The sequence below is a fragment of the Priapulus caudatus genome, unplaced genomic scaffold, assembly GCF_000485595.1.
Source record: "Priapulus caudatus unplaced genomic scaffold, Priapulus_caudatus-5.0.1 Scaffold810, whole genome shotgun sequence".
Taxonomy (NCBI): Eukaryota; Metazoa; Priapulida; class Priapulimorpha; order Priapulimorphida; family Priapulidae; genus Priapulus; species Priapulus caudatus.
In genome coordinates this window covers 11,615-31,789 of record NW_014577871.1, presented here as the reverse complement: position 1 = coordinate 31,789, position 20,175 = coordinate 11,615, and the positions used below count along the sequence as shown (strand labels likewise).

At 41.2% G+C, this 20,175-nt stretch overlaps 3 protein-coding genes across 3 annotated transcripts in view; 2 read left to right on the top strand and 1 right to left on the bottom strand.

Annotated features, from left to right (window-relative positions):
- LOC106813692 (transcription elongation factor 1 homolog) overlaps positions 1-2,309 on the top strand; it is a 13,066-nt gene extending 10,757 nt beyond the window's left edge. Inside the window, exons 2-3 of the mRNA XM_014817900.1 lie at positions 978-1,048; positions 1,989-2,309. Of these exons, the coding sequence (XP_014673386.1) occupies positions 978-1,048; positions 1,989-2,053 (136 nt within the window). The 3' untranslated portion in view covers positions 2,054-2,309. The remainder of the gene's footprint in view (positions 1-977; positions 1,049-1,988) is intronic.
- A 3,126-nt stretch (positions 2,310-5,435) lies between these two features.
- LOC106813688 (phospholipase A-2-activating protein-like) lies at positions 5,436-14,467 on the bottom strand. The gene is made up of 13 exons (XM_014817894.1): positions 14,463-14,467; positions 12,330-12,523; positions 11,923-12,023; positions 11,486-11,606; positions 10,886-11,088; positions 9,861-9,961; positions 9,327-9,496; positions 8,976-9,136; positions 8,599-8,707; positions 8,222-8,332; positions 7,707-7,898; positions 7,131-7,283; positions 5,436-6,433 (listed from the first exon to the last, which is right to left on the bottom strand). Exons 1-13 carry the CDS (start codon positions 14,465-14,467, stop codon positions 5,871-5,873), a joined length of 2,184 nt encoding a protein of 727 aa, XP_014673380.1. The 3' UTR covers positions 5,436-5,870.
- Positions 14,468-15,221: 754 nt separating this feature from the next.
- LOC106813690 (putative nuclease HARBI1) lies at positions 15,222-16,383 on the top strand. The gene is made up of 2 exons (XM_014817896.1): positions 15,222-15,460; positions 15,732-16,383. The coding sequence occupies exons 1-2, from the start codon at positions 15,273-15,275 to the stop codon at positions 16,336-16,338; spliced, it is 795 nt and encodes a 264-aa protein (XP_014673382.1). The 5' UTR covers positions 15,222-15,272; the 3' UTR covers positions 16,339-16,383.
- The last annotated feature ends 3,792 nt before the right edge of the window (positions 16,384-20,175 follow it).

Below are 20,175 nucleotides of genomic sequence, written 5' to 3'. Positions count from 1 at the left end.
CGCGTATAACATGTATACATGTGTATAACAGCTGGCTCGCTGCTGGCTACACACACACACGAACACACACACAAACACACACACGAACACACACGAGAGCGATTACATTACCTCCCTGCAACTCCGTTGCGCGGAGGTAAATATGCTAGTTGGTAATTTGATTGTCCTGATTTTATCCTGCCAATGTGAAATCAAACTCAACTCTCCGTAATTTGGCAAACTGCTGTTTATCAAATGCAAACGAACCAAAAAGACATATACGGCCATGTTTGATAACGTATCCGGACGACTACCCACCGGACAACTACCCACCGGACAACTACCACCCGGACAATTACCCCCCTAGGACAACTCCCACCCGGACAACTACCCCCTAGGGTTAGGGTTAGGGTTGTCCTAGGGGGGTAATTGTCCGTGTGGCAGTTGTCCGGGTGGTAGTTGTCCTAGGGGGGTAATTGTCCGGGTGGTAGTTGTCCGGGTGGTAGTTGTCCTAGGGGGGTAATTGTCCGGGTGGTAGTTGTCCAAGGGGTAGTAGTCCTAGAATCGTTTGATAAAAATAGCGGTGGTGCTAGTGAGCGTGCACCAGTTACTGAGTTAGCATGCCATGTTGCAGAGATCAATCTCCTTTTAGTTCGAGTGAAACAAAAATCTGGAATCAAGCCACAGCATACTATTTTTTGGGACTAGAAGTAGAAAATTATGTTCTTGGTGTAAATCTAAATCAAATTCTTAAGTAACATCTGTCGCAAATTACCGTCATGTCACTTGACGATCGGAGAAAACAAGAAACGACAAACAGTAAGACTAGTAGGAAAGAATGGAGTAAAAGTGTAGTGTAGTGATACTGCTGCAGGAAAGTTCTGCTATTACGCTGATTGTTTTTAAAACGTAATTAAATGTAATTGCCACAATTAGTTATTACCTGCTAGTGCTATGTAATTGATGCAGCTAATGATTTTATTGTTTCAACTCTTCAGGGATAGAAATCGAAACACAGGAATAATCACATGCCGGGTGTGTTTGGAAGATTTCCAAACACAGATTACCTGTATCCTTCTTCGCCTTCATGAAATAATATGAACAGAATCTAAATATGATAAGTAAAATAAATTAAAATTGCATCAAAATCATGGTTCAACATCATGAATGAGATTTATACCTTGATTGGGTTGGTATTCATGTGTAATCAGTTCATTGTAAGAATCCTAGAGCATCCTAAATCAAAGAAATCATTTAATGATTGTGAATTAAAAATCAGGTTATTTGCCCAAAAATTTGGTTACTTTTCCCTCTGATTAGAGACACATTTTAGTTAAGATGCAGCTAAACGGAGTTTAAATGTGATTAATTTGTGCCATGCTAATCTAATGCGGCCATACAACTGTTTTATTTGGATAATTTATAGTTGTAATTAAAGCCTAGGACACACTAGCGATTCTGTACGCTGCCCGGCAGCGTATCTGTTCGCTCACGAATTTAGAACGCCGTACGAGTGTGGACACACTGTACGGTGTCCAACCGCTTCCAACGGCTTTCTAGCTTTCGTTGCTACACTTGATTGGCTGCTAAAAACAATCGCGTTCGAACACGATGATTCATTGCTGGGCGCGCTGGCGCTAGCTGGTGCAAGGCAAGCGGGTGCGTAAATATTCAACATGCTGAATGCGAGCGATCAGCCGGGCGTATGGGATCGCGTGCGAAATACGCTGCCGTGAGACCGGACACACCGCGCGGACCCGGCACCGTATTTATCGATCGCAAGCGGCCAGCGTAGAAAATCGCAGTGTGTCCTAGGCTTAAGATCAACAGGATTGGCTTGAAGCTACCACACAACGTTATCTAGCTAATAGTAATAGAGCCTGGTTTGCATAATTTCTCGAAGAGTTTGTTGAATTTGTGCAATAATTGGTTATAGGTTTTGCAATAATGCAGCATATGTTATTATTGCGTAATTTGTAAATTATTCACTTTCTTAACTTTCCATCCAGATCTTTCGGAGGCAGTTGACGTGTACAGTGACTGGATAGACGCATGCGAACAAGCGAATCAGTAGTAGCAGTGGCTAATAGATATACAATATTATAGTTAGTTATCAATTTTTGAATGTATGAAACGTCTCGATTATTGATGTCTCTCTTGCGAGGATTATCATGTTGACAATGCTTGTGACTAGTGCACCTGTGTAAATATAGTGAAGTCTTTGCTGGTGCATCCATCCACTTGTGTGCGCGAGATGATCTTATAGATGGAGCAGAACACCTTTGTAAGACATTTGTGTGCCAAAGCAATTTATTTTATCGCTTATCTTATTTTGTTCTTTGTATTTCTTTTTTCTGAGCACCCTTCGAATGATTTTGAACTGGATCATTTCAAATGATAAGCAGGCAAAAGGTGGAAGCTGTACATATCAGTCTAGATATAGTCTGTAGAAATTAGTTGGGAATCTTTAGAATTCAGTGGTAGCATTGTATAACAAGTGAAAAAGCAGTAGACTGTGCTAAATGGCCAATTGCACACTATTTCACTTTTTAGTATAAAAACAAACAGCATACTATTTGAGCAGTATTTTCATCAGCAGTACATATGATTGAAATAATACTATTGATGGTAGTATTAAACTAGTAGGTAGTTGTTGACATCATGTTAGCAAATACTGCGTCAAATACTGTGTGACCATGTGCTGTGGTGTATTTGGTATAAAATACCTTACACATATAAACAGTGTGGTGAACTCTATAATGCATATACGTAATAAGACGTTTTGGCATGAGTATCTCAAAATATGTTATTTTTTAATAATATGGGTTTTGTGCATGTTATTGTCAAGGAAACGATGTAAGCAGTAGATAGCAATTATTATGTGAGATTCTTCTAAAGCTTGCTTCATTGATAGCTCGTAATTCCATTTTAACCCCAGTGTTTGTATGTTAAGATGTAGGCATCCAGTGTAGGCACGTCTGGGTCGATATATCTTGGGTCATCACTCGGTGCTGCTTGTAGCATGGGAGCTGAGCACCCTCTTGTATAATAATAGCATTAGTAAAATATTGGTTTAAATTGAGAAGAAACGGACAAAGCTGCTCAAGATGTGAGGATCAGAGGGAAGATAGCATAGAGTAATGATGCTGGTTGAAGCACAGCATCCCTGTCCCAAATATAAGATTGTTGCCACTATCTTGTAAATTAAAGAGAGGTCTGTAAATTTCATTTTCATCCGGTTTCTCTAAAGGTTTTCACTATCGAAGACCAATGGATAATGCTAATAATTTGATGAAGCATGTTGTTGTTATGACATTTTTACCTGTGTGAATGGGTAAATGCAGACTTATAATAATGGTCAAAGATGTGTGGGCTACTGCAATTCCAACAGTACATACTAACTTTTGTATTGCAATGTAAGAAATTTTTGAGTTTGAATGTGCCAATTGGTAAAACCAAGTTGTCTGTAAATCCAGTTTCCACTTCATCTGAAGCAGTTTTGATTTCATGAAGACTGACGTGATATTGGCTTCAGCAATTACTGCGTCTGAGCAAAGACCAACTTAGTTCATATTCACTTTTAGTGTGAAAGCCATGTGGATTTTTATTTATGCGAAGATTAATATTCCACTTGCCTTTTAACTCTCGAGAGCACACGGTATTTTACGTATCGACAACAGAAGCAAAGGGACCGTCTGAGTTTCATGTCTCTGCACAGTTTCAAATCGTATGTGCCATGGAAAGGTGTGAACCCATGATTTCTCTCCGGTCGTTTTGTGTGTTGATGCAATCCTTTGCCACGTTAGCTATTGAGTCATGTCCTTTGGGTCTCAAAAAGGTAATATATATTTGGCATTCTGGTGGGCAAGTAGATGCACCACAAGTCGTGCACCAAACATTACGATCAATGAACGTAGTTATCAAATGTGTAAGATTTATCAGGCGTGTTGCACAATGACATGCATCAGTATGTTTAAAAGTATAAATTATTACAAGTAAAATCTATCAGGGACAGGTGTTTGTGAAAGGTTATAGTCTATAGGTAGATTTTATTAGCCAAAGAGTTAGTGTTCTTGCAGAACTATTAGACAGCCAGTGGCTTTCATGGGTATTGTGTATATATTCAGTCTTGATGTTGTACCATTTGCGCTCTTTATTTGCAATGTATGTGTATTCGCTTGTAAAGAATGGCTGGATCACAAAATAAGTGCGTGAATTAAGTTTGCATAACTAATTAACAGATCTGCAGGGGTAGAAATTAACTTTTGAACACGGGAGTCCACGGATGCCCTCAAAAAGAGGGAGTCCGCAGTCTGAGGTTCAAAATTAAAGATATTAACAATAACGCATGTGCTTATTTTTAAGATTCATGCGGTTGCACGTCTGCCAAATGTTCTTTGGACATTAACTGAAAAAATACGGCAATTCCGTGAGGCCGTACTCTTGGAACGAACTACATATGTAGTTAGTATGGCAGAATTTTCACGGAGTCACACGGACTCCTGCATATGTCAAATCAGGGAGTCCGACAGTAAATCAGGGAGTATTTGACTCCGGACTCGCACCCTGGATCTGAAAACATGCTAGCCAAGTAGTAGTAGTGTTGTATGATGAAATTGGATGTTATCACTGGTAACATAATCATTTGATTAGTTAGATTCTTCATAGCACCATCTGATATTTTCTGAATGCTTATGTGTACATTACATTTTTGTAGTAATGTTTTAGTTTTAAGCAGTACCAGTCATATGTGTATAATGCACACAAAGGAATTATTATATTTGATTTTGTGAGTTTTGTATTTCTATGAAAATGGTGTATGGGGAAGGTATTATTTGTTGAGACTTTCATGTCATGAGAACATTCAGTCACGTTCAACCATAAACGTAGCCATTATTATTCACCTGTGAGAAGCGAGTTTAACATTTCAGTTGGTTCGCTATGTTTTAGTTTGTTTATATTATGTTATTACGAGCAGAAGTAAAACTGCCATTTGATATGGCTCATATACAATCCACGTATTGCTGGGACAAGTCACATTTGGTATGGACACAAGTCACAAGACTTATCTCGGTTGTTCAATTCAACAGCCGACTACGGGACAGGTAAATAAACAGTTCTTGGTGAAAAGGTCCAAAAAGCACCAATATTGGTTGCACGATTTTGTTGCTACTTTGACTGGTCAATAATTTAGAGACATTATTTCATTTTTGGTGACAGTCTGTGTTAAATAAATACTTTATATAAGATTTTGAGATGATATATTTCTGGAATCACATTAGCACCAAGCTAAGGTGTAGTTGGGTCATGTGTTAATTTAGTTTAGGCACTAATCTTGAGCATGGTTTGTGGGTTGGTAGTTCTGTGGGCATTATCTCGCTAAAGATGGTCGAAATGCTTGCTACGGTGCCTTAATTGTTGTCACTGGTTAAAAAATTAAAACATCAGAATGAAACGTTCTCATCAACCGACCAAATTTTCTTTTGAGACTGCACTCGTAAGTGACCTATATACAGGCATAGTGAATATAATTTCGACAAGAATGTACTAAATAACGACACTTCAAAATAAAGATCGTTTCGTCATTTCATTTACTAGCAACGGCGTGAACTCGACATTACCACAGCTCACGGCATCAGTGATAATAATGCTTTAAATAAACGTAAACACACGTATGCACACAGGGCTGGCAGCGCCAGTGTTCTTCCCTCCTACCACTATGCAAATATACACACAATCGAACGGATAGAAGAACAGTCGATCTTACGCTCCACCAACAATACAAGATGCGGTACGCGCGCGGTGACCAGTCGTAAATATATAAGATCTCTCAACGTTCTTTGCGCCGAAAACAAAAAGGTCCATACGACAAAATGAGAGCGCGCGGGCGACTACAGCAGGATGCTGGTGAGATGCAGCGCACACTCACTGACCTTCGGCGGATCCGAGACGGACGTTGCTGCGGCGACGAGGCGACTCGCTCCGAGCGACCTTGCGAGCTCGACCGCGCCGCCGCCGTCGTCCCACAGCAGTGTGCCGAGCGCGACCAGCAGGCGGAACGTCGCCTCGCGGTCCGGCTGCATGCGCAGCACGCTCACGGTCGCGCGCACGACGCACTCGCCGCCGCCGCCACCGCCCGCCGCCGCGTAGTTCAGCAGCAGCGTCGCCGTGGCGACTAGCAGCTTCTTGTCGTCGCGGCGAAGCTCGGCGCATGCCGTTGCCGCGGCGACGACCTCGTCGCGGCGCGCGAGCATGAGCGGCGCGCCGGCGACGAAGACGTTGCAGAGCGCGCGCCAGCCGAGAAGGACGTTCGCTTGTTGGTTGTCGGGCGCGGCGGCGAGCGCGAGGAGTCCGTCGACGAGGCGGGGGCCGTCACGGTCGTCGCAGAGCCGCGCCGCCGCGTGGCGGTTACACAGCGCCAGCCGCAGTACGTCCAACGCCGGGAAGACGACATCTGCAACGACGGAGGAACGCGCGCGGAGGTGAGAACCAGTGCAGGTAAGTTGTCTTTGTCGAGAATTGATGAAACCAATGTTGGGAGTGAATGGCCGAGAGAGAGAGATACAAAGACAGAGGGAAAAGAGAGAGAGAGTGAGAGGCAGAGACAGAGAGAAAAGCGAGAGTGACAGAGAGAAAAGAGAGAGAGAGACAGAGACAGAGACAGAGAGAAAAGAGAGAGAGACAGAGACAAAGAGAAAAGAGAGAGAGAGACAGAGACAGAGACAGAGAGAAAAGAGAGAGAGAGACAGAGACAGAGAGAAAAGAGAGAGAGAGACAGAGACAGAGAGAAAAGAGAGAGAGAGAAAAGGGGGAGAGAGGGAGGGAGAAAGGGAGAGAGTGAGAGCGAGAAGACGTGTGGAAATGATTTCTTGTTCGGTTCGGATTGCTTCACGTGATAGCATAGGGCTCACAGTATATTTACCGTGAGTGCTGTGTGCATGGACATCTCTATGGATGTAGCATTGGAGATGCACAACATGTCAAATGAGAAAGTACAGAGAAAATCGTTACGTCCACATTTCATATGAACCTATTTATGTGTGCTTGAAACTAACATGTACTACACGTCTAGCTTCATCGAATATGGCTCCACCTTTTACCGCGTAAGTATACGTTGCAACGTTACGATGCATGGAGGAGATGTACGCTACCTTTAGGCCATCGTAGCAGCTTCTCCAGCAGTACCATCTGCGCGTCTGTGGGTACGTGGTTGTCTTTTAGAAGAGCTCTCACCTCGCTCGCCATCACATCTTCGGGCACCCGGTTATCCGCATCCACCCTGGCATTAAACTCGACCAGCTTCGCTACAAAGATACCACAAACACAAAGACGTTTCGGTGATGCTAGAATCGTAACGTGTTACGCCGTGTCCCTAGTGGATGTCATTAAATGAAAACTTCAACGACAAGACTAGTTCAAGAACAAGTTAAACTTCAAAGGCAAGTTAATGTTAAACTGTAGAAAATGTCTCAAGGCACTGTGCATATATATATACATATATAGTTATTATATCGACATTGGCAATGCCCTGTGCGGCACACAAATTTAAAATGTAGAGAGTAGTTGCCGACTTTTACCATGAATTTGTGCACATGAAGTATGAAGTATACATTGCAGCGATTCTCTATTAAAACCCAGCACTCTTGCCAGTGTTGCTGGGTCACTTTGTCAGTAGGTGGCAGGCAACACCACATGCTACACTATGGGTGCGTGTCACAGGTTATTACCGACGATTGCATTCGGGTTTCTTTGCTGGAATGAAACAAACTTCTTCACTGGGAAAAATGCGTTCTCTTCCCTGTTGACTTTCGGTGAGACGTTGCCTGTGGGCACATATCTACCGGCTCCGGTGAATGGGTCTGACAGACCGTTCCGACTCCCCGAATTACTCCCATTTCCTGGAATGTACCTTGCACCTCCTGCATGTGGAAAAATAACCGTGAATAGATTTTATTGACTTCATGTGTATGCAAGATCGTGGTGAGAAAACAGCTGATCAAGAACTGTGACACTTGATACTGTGTACCTTGTTTTCCAATACTTGACTCTCCTTCTCCAACTCCTTCCTCTCTATTTCTCACATTTTCCTCTCTCTCTCAATCTCTCTCTTTCTCGCATTTTTCTCTCTCTCGCTCTTTCTCTCTCTCACCAGTCCGTCAATCCTCACTCACCCCCTCTCTCTCTGTTGTCTTATTATACTGTCAAATCGTTTCAATAGCAATATTGCATTTGCTTATAGTACCTGTGTATGGGTCAACGGTTGCCGACACAGATTGCTGAATTGTCACACCCTTTGCGTTCTCCGTAATGAAGTTTGCTACTTGATCCAGAAAGCTCTGACTCAGCTCATTATCTGTTCACAAAACACCGATCATCAATGCTTAACCACACACATCACAACTCTGATTCACTGTGATGTGTGTTAGTGTGTGTTTATTTGTAGTAATATTATATGCAAAACAAGAGCTTTACAAAGTGGACGTTGTTGAATTTAAATGAAATCGTACTCAAAGCTAGAAAGTAAAAGGGTAAAAAGTGAAAAAAAATATCATGTGGCTATGTATGAAAGCATGCATGCACACACTAACCAATGTTGGATCATGTATTTATGAGTAGTACCATTGAGAAACTTTTGAGCAGCAAACCACGGATCATCTGTAATGTTATATGGCAGCTTTAGTGGTGGCTTCCCCTCCTCAACATCTATACTAAACACGTAGTCATACTCCTGTGCAAAAAAGTACATACATAACATTATAAAACATGAAATATTGATGCATACACACTGAAAATCATCTCGTACTAATGCTTTCATGACTTTACATGCAAACAAAACGAGTTCATTCTAGTGACCGTGACTTCTGCCACGGAATGCCCAGTTGACAAAGCTTTCTAGTATCACTAAAACTCAGTGTGGTTTAAAAACAAGAATCGGTGACATTCTGTCATCTAAACCAATCAAATCGAGTAATTCATGTTTCGGGGTGGACACAGACCTTTCCCTCATAGAGGACCTTGCCAGATGTTTGTGGTGATGCACCGGCGCTACCTATAACATCGCCAATCTTGCTCCACTGGCATTCTGCTGCACTCCACTGGTAAGCTTCTACGTTACCAGTAGGTGTTTTCACCATCTTAGTCTGACCATCCCGATTACCTAACAAATAAAATTATTCAACGTGGTACAAAAACCTTTTTTACTCAGGGGAAATATAGGCAGCACAAAAATTCTCAGATGGCTTATAACGCGTAGTAGTAAGTCTGATTCGGCACTGCATTTATTCGAGGGATTTCAGCCACAGAGATCTGCAGTATAACGGGCACACGCCGCAGGGAACTCGCTTCACCTGGTACTAGTAGCGCCCTCTCGTCGGGTAAATCCTGAACTTTTATTTCACCCAGATCGCCTGTGTTGCCCGCAATCTTGAAGCTGGCGACCTCTTCCTGGAACAAGTGCTGATGCTCCTCGCTGGCCATTCGACCAGGGTCCGTCGTGAACACTCGTGCAACTCCATCACTGACAGAGATTCCGACATGCTCTCTTACAATCACAGTTTCATCGCTCTCTCACCGTATTCCGTAACGTCGCACTGATATTTCGGTAAACACCGCCAATCAATCGAGTCGCGTCAGCAACGATTTGTCGCACTGAATTCGTTGACGATAGGATTAAAAATTCGCTCAGAAGCTTTTGAACCAACGAAAGTGCAATTAAATTACACGTGCCACTTTGGTATCTAATGTTTTTATTCACGTTTCAGATAGCAGCAAGTAATAGGGGGTAAAGTTTAATATGCATTTCACATGAAAATGAAGCCATGTTAACCCCTCCCCCGTGGATGTAAACGCAGACGTTCAGATCATGATTGACAAATGCCTACCTTGAGCCGGCAATTATGTCACCATTGAGTAGGCAGGAGACAGACCAGATTGACTCGGCAGGTAAGAACAGTGTCTGTGTGCATTCATCATTTTTCCACACCTAGAGGTAAAAGTAGACCAAAATATCCCAGTCTGTGAATTCATCATAACATATGTCCTCATAGATTAATTCAGGATTTCTCTGCTGCTGGAATATTAGTTTCACACCTAAGCCATACTAGCTTTGCCCAACTTGTGAGGTAGGTGCCAAGGTAAGGTAATTAAATGTAAAATTTGCAGAGAGAATAATACATTTCATGAGATTTTTATGTAAACCAAGACAGGCACCAGGGGTTAGATGCTTACGTGGGCGATCAGACGATATATGAGGTTTGACTATATATAATTACATTATAAAGGTACAATAGGGAATGCACTAGCATACCATATGGTCGTACCAACCCTCAAGACTCCAACCGGTTAATTGTACCTCTTAAAATAAATAACACAATTTCCCCGCTAACTGATGTGTTAAAGTGATTACGTCACTGTAAATAATAATTAAAAACAAAATCCACTTTTTCACAAAATATAAGTAATTCTGTTCACTTTTTATGGTTAAATTGCTGCATTATACTTCTTATTTTACTATATTGTTCGATGTGAACATACACTCGTGACTCATACATAGCCCATAGCAAGCAATTAATGTTAGGAAGACTAATATCAAATCGTCCAGGTTTTTTGGATTTTTAACTAGTTGAGAAACAATCTTATCAGGTAAGAATTTGACGATGCGTTTAGTCCTGTTAGTTCTTACTTTTAATGTAAAAAATGGGAACAAAATTTTTACAAATTTTACCATAGAAAATTCGTGACATAGTCAATTTAAACAACACAATTTTCTGAACATATCTCGTAGTATCAGGTAGCAAAGTATTTCCAGCTATGTACTTGCACACTGGTGAAATGACTCGAGAGCACATTCATGCCACTCCACATTTCTAACAGGTTATTAATGAAATAAGTTACTTTAATCTCAAACCTTTAGAGATCGGTCTTCTCCCGCCGAGACAAAGTCCTGACCATTTGGCAACACGGCGATGGAGTAGATGAAACTCGTGTGTCCAGAGTAGATCTGTATACACTCACCGGTCACCAGCCATCGCCGTATCGATGAGTCGTTAGAGCAGGATAGGAACTCTACTGCGGAGAGTACCTCCAGTCCGCGCACACAGTCTGTGTGACCTAAGAGTTTATAGCTTGTAAGTGGATATCTACATACATGCGCGCACATACGCACACACAGACAAGATAAAATGTCTAAACATCCATGATTAAATTTGTGATAAACCAATCTTAAATTTACCTTCTAAATTCATAACTACTATGTTGACTACCAGAGGACTGACTATATAATGTGACCTATATTTTGTATTTATGTTGAAGATTATTGGGCATATTGCGATAATAATTTTTCCCATGCATATATAACTTACAAAAAATATTACCATGAAATTCATTAATCTACGTGTCACTCAAAGCATCTCCCTTCAAAACCTTGCACACAAATGATGTGCTAACAGAAATCATTGAATTAAATCGATGAAAGCGATTCTCAACAAAAATATATGGTTTCAAATACCTTGAAAAGTCCTCTCACACTTCCCAGCTTTCCACATCTTGATTGTTTTATCTGCTGACCCGGTTAGCATGACTCCACATTCCGGCATTATTTTACCTGCCCAAATTGCAAACTCGTGGCCCTGAAAAAAACATATTCAATAATCTTGTGGATTCTTCATCTGAAAAGGTTACTGACCAAAGTTGAACTTTGGTCAGTAACCTTTTCGGATGATGAATGTTAGTTGACTGACCAATCAAAGTTGATTAAGAGCTTTCTGTTTACGAGAGAAGTAACCTAACTTCCATTATTATCTCCAGTTATATTGCACATTATTTATGCCATGGTTTTTTACTGGATTCGGTTTGCTGACTCGGACTTTCATCACGAATTCCTCAAGACACAAGTCAGTGCGCAGATAAATAATGCACGTGATTTCAATCATCAGTCATAAATACCTGAAGTGTCATCATCAACTTCTGGTTCAGCCACACTTTTGCTGTCATGTCCCAAGAGCCACTGAGAATTGTGCCAAATTTGCCTACAGCTAAGCAAGACACTGTAATAGAGACACCCAAGTTTTAACTCAAGAACTTGTATCATTTTTGTAATTCTAAAATTCTTTTAGTTCATACTTATTTTGCACATGGATAAGAGGAATGTCTACTATGAAGCATTCACATATAAAAAAAATTGCATGAACTTTTATTTTATAGCACTATGCCTATCTCGTATTCATGCCTTGCCCCCTATGAATAAATTAATTACTTAATTATTAGCATAAAAATAACCCTTTCTGAGTTATTTATAATTAAATATAAAAAAGTAACATTTCTACATCGTGCTTTTCGTCAAGAATAGCTACCTGTGTCTGTATGACCGCAGAGTTTAAACACAGCCTCGGCAGAATCTAAAGAGAATGCACAGATGGTTTTGTCATGGCTTCCAGTGAGAATCAGGCCATGTGGATATTTTTCATCAGGCGGAATCACACAGATGCAGGATATGAAGTTTGTATGGCCACCCATGGAGTGCACTTCACTAAAGCCAGAGTCACACCTAAAGAAATACACATGCAACGTAAGGTGCGAAACATACAGAATTAACACGTTAATGCAAAATGTGTTTAAAATAATATAATCTGGACATCAGACAATAAAGTTTACTTACAAGGAAATGCAAATGAACATAGGAATCAGTACTGAGCGTTTGTTAATGTTTGATAGGGAGACTGAATTATACAGCATATATACAATTTGTAACATTGGCATAATACTATATAAACTAATAGCCTAATAGGGATAACCAGTGAATAGGACCTCAATTTCATACAACTAACTAGTTCGTTGATTGTGCCCAAGTGTTGAAATTATGGAATGGGCATGTATTAACATACGATTCTGATACATTCCAGATTACATTGTGCTGCTGAGGTCATGGAGACAGCAGAAAGTGACTGCAAAACTGCAGAGCGTTGGATGGCCCAAATGATTAACATTTGTGGAGCACAACAGTAGTTATGAACCACAAGCAACGACCTTCTCAATTTCCCAACAAGCACGCATCAGTTAACATTAGAAAAAGAAGGATCCTCTACAATGTGCTACTAGTATCATGTCCGGTATATTATACTGGAGTGTACTATTATCTAAGATCGAGTTCATGCTACCGTTCTCATTAATAATGTGGGTGTTGGTGACAGGGAAAAAAATAAAATTTATTTTTCGGGGGCTACTTTTCAAGCTCGCGTGCATGAAAATAGCACTCTAAAATTTGGTTTGCATTGAACTCTATGCAAATTTACGGGGGCTCTTTTTGCCATTTCCGGGGCTCTTTTGGCATTTCGGGGGCTAAATCGCCCCGAGCCCCCGTGTATTTTTTTCACTGGTTGGTGATGCATACAGATTGGTCACATTGGCTGATTTCACTGGTTTGTTTAGAACATGAATAATTATAATCATACATGTGATGTGTAAGTGTGAACCACTGGTACTGCCAAACGGCATGCTTAATGGCATAATAGGCCCATTGATTTATATGCAATGTTGACGAATGCTAGACTAACTGGTACCTTGTGCAGTTAATAAGTACATAACCTTACATCCAAACACGTGTTAGCTTGTCCAATATCACTGCTGGTTACATTACAAACAAGACTTGAAATCGGTTGTTGATATTTATCAACGTATCATTTACGTGCCGTAAATGTCATCAAGGAGTCAAGCGATGACGTAAAACATTTGTTCGGCCTGTATGTTTTGGACGCCAGATAAAATGAAGGTGCCAGTGGTGGTCCGTGTTTCATATGTGGATTCCAGGTTCATTACAAATATCGGTAGCATGCCAGCTGAACGCAATACAGCGGCAAGAGCTTTCAAGCAGCTGAACGGTAACAGCTGGAGATGATCTACCAGTGCACAGAGATACTGCATGAACGAATGCGCACTCAGACCACAAGGATCGAAATCACTGATGATAGCATTGCATACGTCCGAGCATGCATGCGAAAATGTCCGGTGCACTATAATCTGTATCACACCCGCTTCGGCGGCTGCGGTTTAAAACTGTAAACAACTGATTTGTTTGACAGCGGATTTCAATTAGACATTTCTTAGTAACCAGCAGTGATATTGGACAAGCCAATACGCATTTGGATGTAAGGAGATGTACTTATTAACTACACAAGGTGCCAGTTACTCTAGCATTCGTTAACTTTGCATAATCAATAGGCCTATTATGCCTTTAAAATCACATTTAGTTTAGACATGGAACATATTAACACAGTATAATTGAAAATTATTGAATAATTGTATAAATAAATTGAAAACATAACATAATAAACTAACATTGATATTTGATACTGGGTGAGTGAGTCATCTCAATACAATAATGACGTTATTAACTTTAAGTTTGGACCTCACTGAGGGTTTTAATTTAAGCCTCTCTAAATAGAATTTTATAAAGAAGTCTAGAAAGTAGAAGACATGTCTCACAATACTTCATGTCTATACAATGGCTAGCTCTAGTAACTATAGCCCGCGTACAGTTGCCGCTGGCCAGCGGCAACTTTACGGGGGCTATAGTTACAGGCACTTGAAGCGTTTCAAGAAAATATAATGCTAAATAAATACGAAATCTATTTACTACAAAATTCTTAATGTTGCTATAGTCTCTTTCACCTATTATTGCCGACAGTTTCCTGTAAATTCCGTCCAAATCCTACGTGCAACCATATACGCTGCAGGGTTCTCCCCAGGATGAAATTGAAACAGGGGAGGGGGATTGTAAAGTTGTGTAAAGTGTTCAAAAAGATAGGTGAGATGTCCATGTAGATAAATAAGTGTTAAAAAGCCCGATAACTTTGCGTTTTGCGATCCATTTTTCATGGGGACAGGTGGTAACAGGTCGTAGTTGGTATTTCTAGCTGACAATGTGCTATAGCCCTGCGGCAGTCAATGTACGCGGGCTATAGTACTAGAGCTAACGTCAACGTAGCCCGCGCATACATAGCGATTTAAGTCGAGATTCATCAACGCGCTACGCTTGTGTGAGTACACCAACGAGCTGTCGTAGCTGCACTGCGGCGTGTATAAACAGCATGTTTTCGCACAGTCGGTGCCTATAATGTTGTAACAAAAGGTGTTTGTTCACACCTACACTAGTTTATGACACATACACTAGTTTAAGGCTGGTGGTTGGAACCAAAGACTTTCTGTTGACATCCTGCTTAGACAAGCGTCCACGTAAGTTTGGGCGAGTCAATCGCACACACACGCGCGCACCATACATCAAAAAGTCAGTGGAAGAGATGGCAGCGTTTGCAGCAGCGGCAGAAATAGTACAGAGACGAACAATTCGCAGAGAGCGTGTATTTAAAGATCGACAGGATCCATTCGATTTGCTGGACCACACGCTGTTCAATCGCTACAGATTTCTTCGGCATGCATTGTTGGATTTGGCAAATGAACTTTGCCCGTTAATAGAGCTACCAACAAGGTTTGTTTCAATTACTAATTTGTTTAGGATAAATATAATATTATCATGCAATACTAAATTGGTGATCCTGCAGAACTATAATGAGTATAATTATACAGTGAGCTCTACTACATTAATGATTGCATTGAAACGCGTACACTTGAAAGGCAGATTTGTAATGAACATTAAATTTAAACTAGAGTGCATTCAGTTTAAATGCTGTCAGCGATATTAGCAATGTTTATTTTTTTAAATACTGTGTTTGTTGATAAACCGTATTTTTTTCAAAAAGGCGAAGCATGGCAACTCCAGCAGTAACCCAGTTGGCAGTGACACTAAGCCTACTTGCATCTGGTTCCTTCCAATGGGGTATGGGTGAACTGCACGGAATATCGCAGGCGACAGCTTGTCGTTGTTTGCATCGAGTTGTGTCCGTGATCATCGGAGAAAAATTAAGAACAACGATCAAATTCCCTCAGACGCAGACCGAGAGAACGAAAGTGATGCATGAATTCAGCCAGATTTCAGGGTTTCCCCGTGTCCTCGGTGCGATCGACTGCACACACGTAGCTATTCGTGCTCCTGCTGGCGACATGGAATATGTCTACATAAATCGAAAGAACTATCATTCGATGAACGTACAGGCTATCTGTGATGCCAACATGACCATCACAGATGTCGTAGCTCGCTATCCTGGTAGCACACACGACAGCTTCATCCTTGCGAACTCCAAGATAGCACGCAAATTCAGTGACGGTGAACTGGGTGAAGGCTGCATGGTTGTTAGGGGACAGTGGCTATCCATTAAAGTCCTGGCTAATGGTTCCACTAAAGAACGTCCAAACAGCAGCCGAGGAGCGGTACAACAGGGCTCATTCGCGCACACGATCAATTGTTGAGAGATGCTTCGGATTAATGAAATCAAGATTCCGCATTCTAGACAAATCCGGTGGCATTCTGCTGCATATTCCTGAGAGGACAATCAAAATATTTACTGCAGAAGCAATAATGCATAACCTTGCTATCGCATACAGGTTGCCAGAGGTGGCAGAAGTAGAAGTGCTAAACGAAGAAGCTGCTGAATTCATCAACCCAGAGATTGATGTTGCAGCGGCTAATGTCAGGCGGCAACTCATACGCGTATGTTTTACGTGACTTGTCGTTCAAGTAGTAAAACATAAACGGACGAAAGTTGTATTCTCTATAAACTGTGCTAACTGTTAAATATAGATATTGAATGGTTTATCAAATTGTACATATACAAAAATACGTCAATAGATTTATATAAGCAAATGTCAATGTTTAGGCACAATAAAAATCAATATATTTAATATCATCTTGCTAACAAAATATGTTTCTAATCGATAACAATGATTTAACGTTGATAATATGCTGACTATCCTGTGCTGACTAAAACAATTCTTTTATATAATGTGTGCAGTTACGTGCACAGTATATATATATATGAGTCACTTTCAGCTAAGGTGTAATAAAATGTAACACTGAGGTAAAAATATAGATTTCTTAAATCCTTTATTTTAACAAAGTTATAAAAGTTGAACTTCATACAAAAGGCAATACAGCATACAAAATATAGTTTCTCGAACGCATTTTGGAAAAATTTATTTTTTTTCTCAACATTTGAGCAATTTGCGCGTTATTGTTTGACAGACTTTTTGTAGAATTTTCTGCTGGTATTCTCCAGTTAGCCCTATTTGCAGGCAAGAAATAGCTTCCTTTAGGTGGTGTAATGCTTATCAGTTCATAGAAACAGAAAGTCAAGCTAGAAGTGGTTGTATAACTACTCAATCACATTCCGCATGAATGGTGCGTGAGGTTGGGCTTTTAGATCGGTTCACATCATAATGTATCCATCTGACTCAACTGTCCAAATTCTTGCTAAGTACACCTACATACAACAACATAAATTTATAGAGTAAAATAGTTAGGCAGAGACAAGATACAAACACACGAAAAACAACTTCACCATATTCTGGGGGTGGCTTATGCGCGTTATATTTGACAGACGAAGTAAATAAGAGTTCAGTTTCACCAGAACACTGTCAGATCAGACTAAAGAAATGCACATCAACGAAAACAGAACTAGTTTCAACAGCAGCTCCAACCACCAGTTATCTATTACAGTCAATCAGCAGTATTTATCATGACTCATCAGCAATTTGTACAATCAATCAATATGTTTACCAATATTGATATTCAGCAGTTACCAAAATAACAATGTGTTTACAAACCTTGTTCAAACATGTATCAACAGTAAAACAGCAATAAAGAATAGCAAGCAACAAAGCGTGTCAAGAATGCGGCCGATGTAAAACTTAGGAGGACGAGTATAGAACACGGCGTGATACCCATCCTTCACAATCTGGAAAATTTATCAAGAAAGAGACATGATTAAGGGATATTTTTATGCCAATTGAAAGCCGACACTACATGCACTAGCCGCTAACTTTAGAGACAGAAACTTCTCTCCATGTTCTCGTGTTTTTTTCTATACTGTAAGTATCAAAAGGAGCAATGAGCATGGTACCGTAAGTTCCAATTTTCTTTTTCATGCAGATTTAGTATGCAAGACTATTATGATTGGCAGTCATTTGTGCACCTCCTCTAATCCATAATCCTGGATCCACCCCTAGTTCACTACTTGCCTCGCGGTTTTCTTGATTACCATTACTCTCAGACATGTCGGACAGATCATCACCGTGAACGCTTTCCATACGATTATTTTTTGAAAAGAAAGTCAAACATAAACAAAGTGGCATAGGCTAGATATGTACATAACAATAAAAAGGGGCAGGAGAAGCACATGTACTGTGACCCACCTATCAATTCAATCAGACTGGCAAAATCTTCATCAGTTACATCCTTGACAAGGGAAGAGAAAGAGTCATCATGGTCATCTTCTTCACCATGTGTAGCTACTGAAATAAGACAAGACAAAAATGAATACCAAGGACCAGGGATCAATGTTCACGCCCTTTAATCCATTGGATGCAGTTTGTAACCCGGAAAATTTTTGCGGATCCGCAACATTTTTACGTGCAATATCACTTTGAGAAAAAGAGTGGAATCTGCAAAAAAAGTCGCAAAAATTTTCCGGCTTACAGTATTTTGAATTCAAATTTACCTCCACTTTCCAGCTTTTTCAACAGGTCTTTAAGGCCAAGGGTATCATTTCTCTCTTCACTTCCAGCAGGTACATCAGCATTACCAGGCACTTCAATGACACCAGATGGGACCAACGGCGTATCAGGTTCTTCAGCCTCAGGCAAATTATGAGCCATCTTCGGGGTGCGTCTTTGCCATGGAAGTACGTACTGTCTGTTAATGCATTCTTGCTCTGTGTCGCTAATGCAACCATCACAATAGCAGGAGAGAAGGCGGGTGTCCAGGACTCTGGGACCGACACATTTCACAGCGTGAAGGGCACGGGTGCCAGCCAGGGACGCTTTCACCCCCCGTGTTGGACGCTTCCTCTCGATATCCCCTTTCTTTACGAAGAAAAAGGACCTCCTCTGTCCTTGACAGCCTTCCCTACTGAGTTCTTTCTCACAATACTCGAACATCTTCTCGGCATTTCCAACAACAACCTGTCGGGATATGACAGCTCTTCGTACTGCAGATTTCACTACCCCAGATACGCCGTCACTGGGCCCTTTCCCATGGCGGGATCCAAAGTAGCTCCTTTCAATTGAGACGCCGTGAGTCTCCTTTGAGAAACTGATGTCGGCAAAGGGCGTCTTCGATTTATATTGTGAACTGCAGCCATCCGTGTACTCCACAATATGAGTCAAATTCTGTCCCCTCTTCTTCATCAAGTGCTTGATTGACAGCATTTCAAAATGCTGCACAGCATGCGCATCGTGGGTTATGTCGTCAGACAGGAAAACAAGAGCTTCCTGCGACAGGTGACTTGTGCCATCTTCATGTTGACAGTTGTAATATGCCACTACAGGGTGGACAGTGACCTGGTTAGTTGCCCAATGCGCAGACTGGATTTCATCTTGCGAGAGACATGCATAATTCTCGGCAAAGTCAAGGACTAGAAGTGACCAACCATTTGGTAGCTTTTTCGTCAGATGGGTAAACTGGTCCTGCTGCCACTTGGCAGTAAACAAATGCTTTGCAAGTGTCACCGTGTTTGTGACGAGTTCCCCCAGGAAAGCTGTTAGTGTTCCACTTCTTGTCAACTGAACTTTTTTGCTCTTTTTGTTTTCCGTCATGTGTATATGACTGTGTCTCCCAACACTGCCAACTGACCATCATATCACCATTCTTCTGTAGGACGCTTCTGAATCGATCCTCCAACAGGAAAGTACCACAAGTGTTGCATGTCCTGTTGATGCATGGTAGCCGGTGAAATGGGTTGTCTCCCTTGGTGCACATCGATAAACTTGCTTGGTCATACTTATCACGGATCTTCAGCTCCCTGTCATCTGTGGCTTGTAGAGCGCGATTTAGACATTGGATTTTAAGGAGTACATCCGTACAGTACTCACACAAGCACTGATTCAGTTTTATATTTCTTTGCAACAACACGTGTGATGGCCGAAGTCTGCAGAAGACGGTGAAGGAGACAGCTCCGGGAAAGTCAGGGTAAGCTTCTTTCCACATCTCGTACGCCTTTTGGGCAGTGACTTCCATAACAAACCGTTGTTGCTGCTGCTTCCTAACAACAGTCCTCATCATACATGGCAGTTTTCCCCATAGAATGCTAG